At 53.5% G+C, this 12,201-nt stretch overlaps 1 protein-coding gene across 2 annotated transcripts in view; it reads left to right on the forward strand.

Moving 5' to 3' along the window:
* RREB1 (ras responsive element binding protein 1) overlaps nucleotides 1-10,018 on the forward strand; it is a 127,163-nt gene extending 117,145 nt beyond the window's left edge. Inside the window, exons 11-14 of one of the 2 annotated variants that reach the window (XM_044917727.1) lie at nucleotides 1,744-1,908; nucleotides 6,885-7,715; nucleotides 9,068-9,396; nucleotides 9,463-10,018. In XM_044917727.1, the coding sequence (XP_044773662.1) occupies nucleotides 1,744-1,908; nucleotides 6,885-7,715; nucleotides 9,068-9,396; nucleotides 9,463-9,585 (1,448 nt within the window). In that variant the 3' untranslated portion in view covers nucleotides 9,586-10,018. Of the gene's footprint in view, nucleotides 1-1,743; nucleotides 1,909-6,884; nucleotides 7,716-9,067 lie in introns of both variants that reach the window. The other variant, XM_021697194.1, reaches the window with a different exon arrangement.
* Nucleotides 10,019-12,201: the final 2,183 nt, after the last annotated feature.

A 12,201-nucleotide genomic window follows, 5' to 3' on the forward strand; every position in this document is an offset into this window, starting at 1 on the left:
ATATATATTTTTAATGTCATTTGTATAACTTAGCAGAAAACACTCCCTGAGCTTTGTGGAGGGAAACTTGAAAGCAGTCGGTGGGTTCTGCTCTGCACTTGATCCTGTAGGTCCCATGTGGGGCTCCTTAAGAGCACACACGCAGGGCTTCTGGATGTCTCATTCCATGGTCTTTGCTGGTTCCAGGCATCTGTATTCTTAGAAAGTTCCACCGCTGATTTCGAAGCATCGCCTGAAAGGGTCCTGCAGCTCAGCAGGGAAGGGATGGCCCTCGCTTTGATGGCTGCTGATGCTGGAACTCAGTGGGGCAGTGATGCTGGTGGTGCTGGGCTGTGCACCAGCGTGCTCGGTGTGAATGGCGCCCCCTGGAGTTGTGTGGTGCACGGTGTTCCTGCTCCCTTCCCCTTGTGCTGAGCCACACCCCCTCCGGGCACCTGGCCCAGGCAATCTGCTCGCAGTGAGTGCCTGGGCTGGTCACCTGCAGGAGATCGGGCATCTGTGGGTCGTCCCCCCGAGGCTGAAGGGCCCCCGGGGTTGGTGTTCCAAGGGGGTTGTGCTGGTTGACTTTGCGGCCAGTTCCTGACACGGGCGTTTGATTTTGGCCATCCCAAGGTTACGAGGCACACAGGCCAGGCTGCAGCTCGGCCGTTGTGTTTGTTAGTACACAAAGCCTGTGCCCCTGTAAAACCAGAAACCGGGACCTTAGCACTTGGGGGGAAACAAGAACCCAGTGATGGAGTAAATGATTTACCGCCACCTTCTCTCTCCAGAACTTCAGCTCACCCGACCCTTCCCTTGGCGCCCCCCCTTTTCCTCCTCCCGCCCTCCTCGCCCTGGCTTTCCCCGCACCTCCAGGGACGCAAACACAGGACAAGTTACAGGGGAGCCTAGTCTGCGTTTTGACATATTGTCTTTACGGAAAAAAAAGGATCAAAATCGAAGGTTAAGACAGGGCAACGCAGAGCAGGGAACTCCTCTCTCAGGAGTTACCCCATGGTGGAGTGGGGTGGAGGTAGGGCCTTCTCAGCCACTTCTCTCCACAGGCAGGTCTGGGGCCCGGAGCACCTGATCCCCTAACAGACTCGGTCCTGTGTGGGTCACTACGTACTACTAGCAAGGGGAACAAAGAACCTTTAATGCAAGGAGCAGGCCGCCTCCGTCTAGCCTGCTAGGACCGCAGTGAGCGCGGGCAGAGGTCACCGTAGGACTGTCTCAGCGGGTCGGACAGGAGGCGCGTTTCCCTGCTTCGGGTCCACTGTGGGCCAGGGAGAGGGGAATGGCTCCCAGGGATGTCCCGGGCTCCAAGATGCTGGTTTGATTTCCCAGCGTCGGAAGTCCTTGCCATGCCAGAAATGACCAAGAGGTGGCTTCTCTTTGTGACAGACTGTAGGTGTTTCCTTGCTGTGCTCTAAAATCCCTTTACTCGCTCTTTTTTTGTTACTGTTATTAAGATTTTTAATTGTAATACTGTTGTTTTAAACGTCTTGGTTTCATTGTTAACTTTTAGCATTTTGAAGACAAAACCTTCATTCCACTTCACTCAGGATAAGGGAAGATATCATTTGAGTTGTTGATGTTACCGGTATTTTTTTTAATGTGTGTGTGTGTGTGTGTGTGTGTGTGTTTAAAGGAAGGGGTGGGGAAGCAAATGCCAGTTATCCCAGGAGAATGAATGGAAAGCGACTTTTTCTTTTTCATTGCAGTAGAAAGCCAGATAAATATATATTTTTTTTCCTGCTTCAGGTCAGAAACCCTTCCCTTGTCAAAAATGCGATGCCTTCTTTTCTACCAAATCTAACTGTGAACGCCACCAGTTGCGCAAACACGGAGTTACCAACTGTTCCCTGAGAAGAAACGGGCTTATCCCCCAGTCAAAAGAGAGTGATGTTGGACCCCATGATAGCACAGGTAGTGTGCTTCCGGGTGATGGAGAGGAGGAGAGGGACAGAGGAGGGCAACTCCGAGAGAGAGCTCTGCTAGCGTGGTAGCGAACCCCAGTCGTGCGTGCAAGCACGGCCAACTGCCTCTCCCATTTCTCCGTCAGACTCGGCAGGCGGTCCATAGAAGTGGGCCCTGCCGAGGACCGGGAGCATGCATGCAGCAGGATGGGGCCTGGGGAAACGCCGACAGTGTTCCTAGATCACTTTCCTGAGCCGCTAGGGCAGATCTGTGGCCCTCCCAGCAGACCCCTGTTCGTGCTGTGGGGGCCCTTCTGGAGGTGGGAGATGCGGTTGGGGGTGCAGTAGGATCACATCTAAAAAGGATATGAAACCCCACTAGCTTGGGGTGTTGTTTTCTCAAAGCCCAGCCTCTGCCGCATCCTACAGAGCAGGGATGGGCTCCCTCCAATGTCAGGGTATTTCAGGAAGTACTGATGCCCAGTCCTCCACAGGGAGAGGGGTGTGTGGGGAGGGGTGTTTTTCTCTTCAGTAACTCTCTTCCCAGTAAAAAACCTTGTCTTGTTTGAAAAAGCACTCTGCATGTCCTTTCTTTAATCACATCTCTGCTTGACCTGAATCCGGGTATTATTCTCATGTGCTGATAGCGCTTCCTTCCTCCAGCCCCTACAGAGCAATTAACGGCTGCTCAGTGCGTCTCCTGCCACCTTTTTTCCCCCCCTTACAGCTTCTGTATTCACTCCTGTCCTCTATTCAGTACATCCGGCATCTCCCAAGTGCTGGCGTTCTGTGCTTCCCACCCCCCCCACAAACAGATCAGAAAATTGGCTGCTGCAGGTTACCTACATACATGACTAGTTAGTTGGCCATGGCTTAGTAACAGGTGTGGATTCAGTCCTGCGGATCTCAAAAGCTTGACATGTCCCCATTGCTCAAAGCCAGAGAGGTTCTCCCCAGAGGCGTTTGTCCAGGGGTGTAATTGTGTCCTTGTGTTTCTCTCCCTCGGGTGGGGGTGGGGAGCTGTGCTGTCTGGGAGCCACCACCCCCCCCCCCGCCCCGGCCCCCTTGTCCTTATCTAAGTTACAGGGGGAGAGGGGTACATCTGAATGGGTAGCATTTCCAGGAAGAGGAATTGATCCAGACCCTCTGCTTTTTCCCCCATGCCTTCCCCCAAGCCCTAGTGAAACAAGCCAGCCCCTGAACTGCCAGGCTCTTTGGTTAAGATCAAACCCTCTAAGGGCATAAAAACGTAAGCCAGTTTGCCGCCTCCTCCCCCCAGCTTCCATTTCTACATAATTGGCTGGGATCTTTGGGTAGAGAAGGGTACGGAACCTTGGATCCCCGTGAACCAGAGATCAGCTGTTCCATCTCCAGGAAACCCACAACGATGCTGGCGAGCTCGAATTTGCTGCAGACGATCGTTCCTTAATGTTTAACAGCTGACTGCTGTGTCACCTGGTAGCCCCGAACATTTTCTCGAAGCCTGGTTTAAGAAAGCAGCTATGTGATTCTACCCACAGTGGTCCCCAAAGAGGGAAAGCAGTGGATAATTGAGGTCAAGGGGAGCCGTCAGTTTCCCAAGGTGGCAGGCAAGTAAGAACCAAGTGCTGGATGCACATTTTGCATTCAGCTTCTTGAGTCTGTGGATGAGCCCAGAACCCAGGCCTCCTGCAGACATGGCGGGGGGCGGAGGGGGGGTGCACAGCTGTTGGAGCCTGCAGGCCCAAAGCTAATCAGAATATACATCTTAGCTTCAGTTCAGCACCAAATTTTACATTGTGGGTGTATTTGTTTTTTAAATTTGCAGTTACATGAGTTCTGTTTTGCCACATCCGTCAGAGCCCTACCTCTGCCCTGTCCTGGATGTTGTGTAGGGTTTCTTTAAGGTACAAAGCCTCTGGAAAAAGAAAATTCACTGAAAGCTGTAATGTGAAACCAGCAAAGAGAAAATAAATGTTTGGTTTCATTGTGGTCACAATCCATACATAGTAAGAAAGAGGGGGACGAAGGGTTCAGGGAGGTGGAGTTCAGTGATTTCAAGGAGAGTTGCAAACCCAAGTGAGCATGGCGGGGGTGTGAGGTGAAGCTTGCTTTCGGGGCTCCCTCCCATGAAGTTAAAAGAGGCTTTAGAGGAAGACCATAAAAAAAAAAAAAAGACCGGAAATGACCAAGGAAGCTCTTGAGGGGTTTTCTAGGTTTATCTGCCCAGGTTCAAGTCCCTAAACATGTTTTATAACATAAGTCTGACTTTTTTAATCATATAAGTTCTTTAAAGAAAATATACCCTCGATTTCCCCCGCACCCACCCACCCAGCCAAGGAATGCTAACAGGGGCAGCTCTGGCTTAAAGGGGCACATCGGTCCTGGAACTGAAGCTCTCTGTTCACTTTCTCGTGGGCAGACAGGTTCTCTAGCCCACTTTGTCTTTGGGGGATACTCGTGGTTCTTCAGGTGATGCCTGTGGGAGCCTTCATATTTGTGGGCACCTGCATATGACTTTCTAAGTCAGCAGAAACGTGGACGTTTTATTCTGCTCCTTACGGGTGGCCGCCCTTACCAGCCAGAAGCCCGCGTGCCCGGCACCACAGGAAATGCTCTGGGGAGGCGAAACTTAGACAGGAGCTTCCTCACCAGCTGTGCCCTTGGCCAGGCCAATTGGGTGTTTAGATTGGTGGTTGGTCACTTCAGCTGAGGAACATGGAATTGCCATGAAGCAGTAGATATTTCATCGTCGAGCTGACATGAAAGTCTCCACTTTCCCCATAGGAGGAGCTGTGGGTTTATTATCTCCTTGTGCACGGCAGGATCTCTGCTTCCTCGCGCAGTTTTCTTAGGTTTAGCATCACAAATGAGGGGACCGGTAGGGACAGAGAATTACCACTTAAGGTAGGTGGCATTGCTTAGAAAAGCCATCTGTTCTGCTACCTGCGTTTGAAGGTGTAGGCGGCTGAAGAAGGAGGGGATCAAAATAGGACCTGGTGTTAGAAGCTGGATATTCAGGAAATGAGAAGAGGCTAAGTCCGCTGTTGCCAAGGATCACTTAATAAAAATCAGTTGGAGTTGCTGGAACTTCAAGGGCACGGGCTGCCCTGTTAAAACACTCCCCCTAGTGGAAGTTTGGTAGAGCACAGCCAAGCCCCCTTTTGTTCACCAGAGGAAGTGAGTTGGCCTTTCACAGGATTTAGGGTGAGCTCTCCATTACCCACGCTAAGGAAGGGCCCAAGAGTGGGAACAATCTGAGATTAACATATTTACTTCGGTTTGGTTCCAGAATTCATCACGATTTTTTTTTAAGATCATCTTACATATGTTCTACCATGAACTTGAAAACCCATGTTCTTTGGTGAAAGCTATAATAAACTGTAATAATAAAGCTAAGTAATGAAGAGAAACAGCCTAGAATATACTGGGACAAATAGGAAGTAATCAGAGATCAAGTCTTTTTTTTAAAGAAACTGAGCGTTCTATACTTAAAGACTTTATACCAAAATTCATTTAATAGACGCTCCCTATTGGGATGATTCAAGAAAATGAGTGTGTAGTTTTTTTGTAGAATAAAGCCTAGACGGTGTGTATATTTCAGGAGTCATCTTCTTTAAACTTGTGGATAATGTATAAAAATCATTTATTGATACATTTTATATTCACACCATAAGTATTTGTCTCTTTCTGAAATTTCTTGAGATACTCAAGTAGTGCCTGTCTTAAAAGGCACAATCCGAATAAAACCAATGAAACGATGTCAGTGGAAGTGTAGATGGTTGTAGGTGAGCCAAAAGCCCCAGACAGGTGTGACCGTGGCAAGGGTAGGACCAGCTCCCTGAATCGATCAGGTGACTCAGACTGATGGGCACAGGTGGACATGGTGATATGTCTGGTCACATACGCGAGGGGCCGGCTTAGGTGCCAGAATGCGCTGGCTCAGGCACTGTAATCAGAGATCTGGCATGAGGAGGGAGGTACCTCTGACCTGGGTGCCACGAAACCATGGATTTTGTCAGCCTGGTTGTCGGAGGAATTTGAGTCCCTGCAGTAATAAATTGGCCACTGGATCGATAATTAAATAGTAGCTCTCAGCAGACAGCTTCAGGGTCTTAGCACATAGTGAAAAAGTCATTAAGTCCTCCTTCAACCTGAGTTCAGAGAAGACGGTGCTCCTGATAAGTTCGGCGTTATTGGTGCTGCCTCGGTGCCATCCCTTAAGGTCATTAAAAACTGGTAGACTTTGCACATTTGGTTTTGCTACGGAGGGTGGACAGGTAGGAACAAACGAAGAGCTAGGAGGTGTTTCCACTCACTGCGTGGGGACCTCACAGCAGCAAGGGAGGCCTACAGGTGTGCATGCATCTCCTTCTCCGCCTCGAACTCTACCTGGGAGTTAGCCGGCAGGCGGGAGCGTGTGTACCATAGCACAGAATACATGCTTGGGGCCATTTTCTGTGAGACGCTCATCGTACTACGTTCCGGGAGTGGTCCTGTGTATGTTGCATGTTTATATATCTCTTTGCACTGGAAAAATAACTTTGACAGCTCCGCTTCCTCAACCTCCCTAGTGCTGCGAGTTTCTGGAATGCACAAACTCTCCTCTCTCGCCGATCCTTCTGTCTGTGCTGCCCTGAGTCGCTCACACCTTCCTGGGGGCCTGAGCATCCCTGTGTGTGGCAGTGGAGGGCACCGCTTGGGGGGGGGGGGGGGGGGGCAGTGGAAGGGGAGGGCCAGAGCTGCAAGAGCAGCTGGTCCCTTGACCCCAACCTGTGTGTATGTGGAGGCTCCTTTTGCTTTTCGTGAACTAACCCCAGGTTCACCAGGCCTTCCAGGGATGCCAGTGGGAACAAGGAGGGGGTGGGGATGGGGAGAGGCATCCTCGCTGGGTTTGGCATACAGGCTTGGGGGCCGGGTCCAGCCGAGAGTCCCAGTGGGGCTCTTGGAAGGGGCGAATTGGGTGGCGTCGGGCCTCAGCCTGTGCCCCTGTGCTCGCTCCCGCAGATAGCCAGTCGGACGCAGACACGCCAGCGGCGGGGGGCGAAGTGCTGGACCTCACCTCCCGCGAGAAAGAGCAGCCGACGGCCGAGGGAGCCCCTGAGCCCGGCCAGGTCCAGGAGGAGCTCCCCGCGGAGGACGTGCCGCAGGGAGCGGCCGCGCCCCCCGGGGATGGGGAGGAGCAGGGAGCCGGTGAGAGCCAGGAGCACGACGACAAGCGCGGTGTGGAGGAGAGGGACGAGGACGCAGACGGCCCGGAGGAAGACACCGTCAGCAACAAGAGCCTGGACCTCAACCTCGCCAGCAGGCTGATGGGCTTCAAGCTCGCCGAGGGCGACGCGGGCGCGGCGGGCAGCGGGGGCCCCGCCCCGCAGGACCAGAAGCACGCCTGCGACGTCTGCGGCAAGAGCTTCAAGTTCCAGGGGACCCTGAGCCGCCATAGGAAGGCCCATGGCCGCGAGGAGCCCCGGGAGGACGGCCCGGGCGCCAGCGGAGGAGGGGCCGAGGGCCCGCTGCCCGGCCCCGCCGGGGCCACCGCGCCCGAGCCGGAGGAGAAGCCGGCCCAGGCCTCGGAGGAGCCCCCGGCGGAAGCGGTGGCCTCGTCGTCGTCGGAGGCGTCGGGGGAGAAGCCGGGCGAGGAGGCGGAGGGCGCCTCGGACGGGGAGAGCGTGGCCGAGAAGAAGTCCTCGGAGAAGAGTGATGACGACAAGAAGCCAAAGACGGACTCCCCGAGAAGCGCGGCCAGCAAGGCAGACAAGAGGAAGAAGGTGTGCAGCGTGTGCAACAAGAGGTTCTGGTCCCTGCAGGACCTGACTCGGCACATGAGGTCCCACACAGGTAAGGGGCGCAGGGGGGCCACTCCGCTGGCACGGGCTCCCTCGGGCCACCGCGGCCTGGAGGAGGCCCCTCCCTCCCCCCACCCGGGCAGTGAGGCCGAGGCCGTGGTCTGAGCGTGCGCGGGGGCGGGGCCGTGAAGCCGCGTGAACTAGGAATCTAACTGGTGGTTCTCTTTGCGGGTGGACTATCCTACCTCCCGGCAGGGTCACGGTGGGGCGGCCCCTCAGCAGTGGGCGTTTTGAGAGCTTTTTGGTCAGTCCTCTGAGCCACCATCTTCCTAGCTCTAGAATGGGGATGAGGGCTGCTCTGTCCCATAGAAGCATCTAGAAGCACGTGGGGGCTGGGCGTTTGGGGCCCGTGGTGAGCCTGGGAAGGACTGGGGGGTGTGGCCTGGGCAGCGGGCGGTAGGGACAGGTGCTCTGCGGTGCTCTGCGGGAGGCACCTGGGCTCCGGCCGGAAAGCCGCCGCACATGCGCACAGCCAGGGGCTTGGCCTTTCCCGGCTCTGCGGCAGCCCAGCTGATGTCACTGAACAGGAGCTGCGCAGGCATGTCAGCGTGGCCGTGTTCCACGCATGTCCTCGCCCCTTCTGGAACTCGCCACCTACAAACCCTGAAGCAGGAGCCATTGTTCGGTAGAAAGGAGGAGACCTGGATGTACTCATAAAGCCAAAAGTTAAACCTATCCCACCCGCTCCCTCCAAAAACAAAACCCGCCTAGGGCCTACATCTTGGTCTGGGCGTTGCTCCTGCGGCAGCCGCGGTGCACACATTGTCCCCGCACGCTCCTCGCCCCGCCGCGCGGGCATTCGGAGGGCTCCGAGCTTGGCTCCCAGCAGAGAGAGATTCTTGGGCTCCTGGCAGGTGATGCTCTCAGCTGCTCTCAGCCCAGTGTTTGTGAGCAGGAGGGAAAGGCCCAGCTGCTCCGTATCCGAACACAGAGTATCTGGTGCCTCTGACTGAGGAGGTGCCTCTGTCCTGCACAAGCCGCAGAAATGGCGCCCTGTCCCTGTGAGAGGGGCCCCTTTGCTGTCCTCCCCTGAGGTTCTTTTCAGGCCAGTCTGGGTGTCCGTGAGGCTTCCACCTGGGGACCCCGGTGCCTGAATCAGTCTGAACAACCTAGTTGGAGAGACGGAAGGGAGAGAAAAGCCGAGGCTGGCCCCTTACATTTCTGCTTCCTTATTTTGCCACTTCAGACAAACAGGAGGGTTTCCCCTGAGTCAGGTCGCGGGGGGTGGGGGTGGGGCAGCGGTCCTGGCCCCTGCTACTCTCGTGTAGCACGGAGAGCTGGAGGCTGGTGGCCTTACTGTTAACAGACTCGATGTCTTTCTCCCGTCGCTTCCCGTCGCTCCAGGAGAAAGGCCATACAAGTGTCAGACCTGCGAGCGAACCTTCACCCTGAAGCACAGCCTGGTTCGCCATCAGCGTGTCCACCAGAAGGCCAGGCACGCCAAGCAGCACGGGAAGGACAGCGACAAGGAGGAGCGGGGTGAGGAGGACAGTGAGAGCGAGTCCACCCACAGCGGCAACAACCCCGTCTCGGAAAACGAGGCCGACTCAGCTCCACCAGCCAGCAACCACGTGGCTGTCACCCGGAGCCGGAAGGAGAGCCTGGCCAACGCCACCAAGGATCCCGGCCTCAGGGAGGAGCGGGCGGCAGGGCGGACGGCGGGTGCCGGCCAGGCTGAAGCCGGCAGGAGTGCTCCCAAGGCCGCTCCAGCGGGCAGCCCCAAGGAGCAGGCGTCTCAGGGTGACCCTGACCCGGAGAGCCCGGCGGCCGTCGGGCAGGACCTGCCAGAGCTGCAAGGCAAGAGGCCCGCCCACCCCATCCTGGCCGCGGACGGTGCCTCGCCACTCCTGGGGAGGGAATGACAGCCCATTGTGTCCCCCCCACCAGCACACAGACGAAAGCCAGCAGAGCAGAGTGTCCTGAATCTGTATTTCATGAGGTTTCCCCAGTGCCCTTCAGCTGTAGGGGAGTGAGAGAGAGAGAGAGAATGAGAGAGACACGAGCAGGAGGGGGCCGTCTCGCCCGGTGCCATAGCCTTACGTCTCTGCGCAGGAGACGCAGCATGCACACTTCCAGTGCCTTAAGTACTCACCAGCCCTTCGGTGTCAGCCTGGGTGTTGTGTTTCCCCAAAATGACTTTTTGAAAAACAAAGCAAATATTTTAATGAATTATTTGGAGAGGACCTTTTCATTTAAGCATTAACGTTACCTTCTGTATTGGTGTGTGTGAGCTTGTTCTTGCGAATCTGTGATAGTAACGTATGTTCTGTGAGCTGGAAACAGAAGAAAAAAAAAATATGCCCTTGGATACCCATAGCCAATAACTGGAAGAAAATGATGTGAATTTCATGTAAATTACCAGAGGAACTATGGATAAGATGTTCTTTTTTTTTCTCAAATAGACCTTTTTCTTGTTCTGTTTGCTACCGGCGGAGCTGTAATTTGGTCCTCGGTATGGCGGGGTGTGGTTGATGAAGGTTTCCAATTTGGTGCCAGCCAAAACCAAGAAAGATTCGAGCTTCAACCTCGTACGTGTTTTCAGCGTTAGACATGGTATTACCGTTCAAGTTTCGAGACATCCATTCTTAACTTCCAGAGAAGAGTTATGCTGGCAACTTTAGCCTATGGAGAACATGCACAGATGTCCTGTATCTGATTCCCCCCCTTTTGGTATATGTATTATTAATATTATTATTATTATTATTATTATTAGTTCATCAGTTTGCTGGTCTCTGCAGTCAGCAGAAACAAATGGGCAATATTTGTCCAGGGAGACCTGGGCTGCCCCCAGGTCCCCGTGTGGGCATCTGCCCGCAGCTTTCCTTGCCTCCCCGCCCCCCCACTCCCGGGTGGTAGCTCTTCTACTGTACTTAGACAAGCTTTCTTCCGTGACTGCAGAATCCAGCGGGGGCTGGGCTCCTGAACGGCCGGCCGAAGAGCAGCTCAGAGAGGGGAGAGCAAGGGTGCACGCACCCGGGGCTTCTGAGAAAGCCAGGCAGCGAGAAGACCTGTCCCTCACCGGTCTTCCTGCCAAACCCAGCCCAAGCCTTACCCGCCTGTGCTACTGTTGTTTGCAAAGCGAGGAAGTACTACTGCTGGTAATAAAACTGCACCTGCAAGATTGGAAGATGAGAAATAGATGTGCATTTACCTTCCTGTGACTGGGGTTGGTGCTTGAAGCAGAACATGCTGTTTCTAGTGTTCCTGAAATAGCCCGAACCCCTGGGTGCGAAAAGGCAGGATTTTTTTTTTTTTTTTTTCCCATGAGCATCCCATGCAGGCGATAGAATTCCCTCACTGTAGCCACCAGCAGTAACAAGAAATATTGCCCTACTGTAGCTGAGCTTGCGTTCAGCGTCCTGTCCCTCAGCCGAGACCTCTAGGGCACCCGAGCCTTGCGCTGCCAGGGGCCTCCTGTGCTGCTCCACTGGCCAGACCCGCTCGCCTTCCCCTGGCCACCCCTCCCCCCCCCATCCCCCCCCCCTCCGCCCCCCCCCCCCCCACCTCCCCCCTCTGCCGACACTCACCAACACACACACACACAGACCCTTTTCTCCCCACTTCCTTACCGATTTCTCGATTTCTAGTGGCCAAAATCCCAACTGCCCAGACTTCAAAGAAAGATGTCTATTCTTTTGGGATAACGACGCATGATCTCTTTGCATGTGAAAGGAAAAAGGTTGAGGTATCTATGACTTTTAACTGTATTGGGGATGTCTGAACCCGAGGTTTGATTTACTCTAGATGAATACAAATCAGAACCAATGATCCCGTTATCACTTTATATACCCAGTGTGGTTTGCTTAGTTAAAAAACCAGTTCGTGCATCCCTTCATTTTTTTTTATGACGATTGTTATTGTTATTATTGTTGTTGTTATTACTTGGGGTATCTTGTGTTTTGTTTTTCTCTGCAGCTCTCCACACTAAATGTCGCGACTCTGTGGAGAGAAGCCATGACTTAGCGCGTGGTGAGATGTAGCAGGAATGGGCCCGGCCGCGTGGCCAGGGGCCATAGCTTGCCATAATCACTATTGATTTAAAGCTTTATTTAGCCTCCATCTGTACCCTCGTAGTCGATAAGGTCTTGCCACATTTTATTAGTGAGGTTGAGAAATGTATTGTTTGTCGTTCTCCCTCCCCCCTCCCCCAGTATTAAACTGTGAAATTTGTGATTTGTTTAAACTCTGGGTGAATCATAGTTTAGTTTGCATGTCCAGCTAATTTGTTTCTATACATTTTGTTTGATTCTCTTTCTCCTTCTCTCAGGGCTTTTACAAAAAAAAAAAAAGTATATATATATATATCCATATATATATATATATGGATCTTCTGAAAAGTTTTTTGAGGTGCAAGTGTTTCTCTTGTTTTTCTCTTTGATTTATGGACACAATGCTGAGATTCAATCACTACATGAAACTCCTGGCTGTGAACACAAAATAGAAACCCTGGGGCTGTTTTCCACACAGCCCGGGGGGAA

Source organism: Neomonachus schauinslandi, chromosome 8 (genome assembly GCF_002201575.2).
Source record: "Neomonachus schauinslandi chromosome 8, ASM220157v2, whole genome shotgun sequence".
Classification (NCBI taxonomy): Eukaryota; Metazoa; Chordata; class Mammalia; order Carnivora; family Phocidae; genus Neomonachus; species Neomonachus schauinslandi.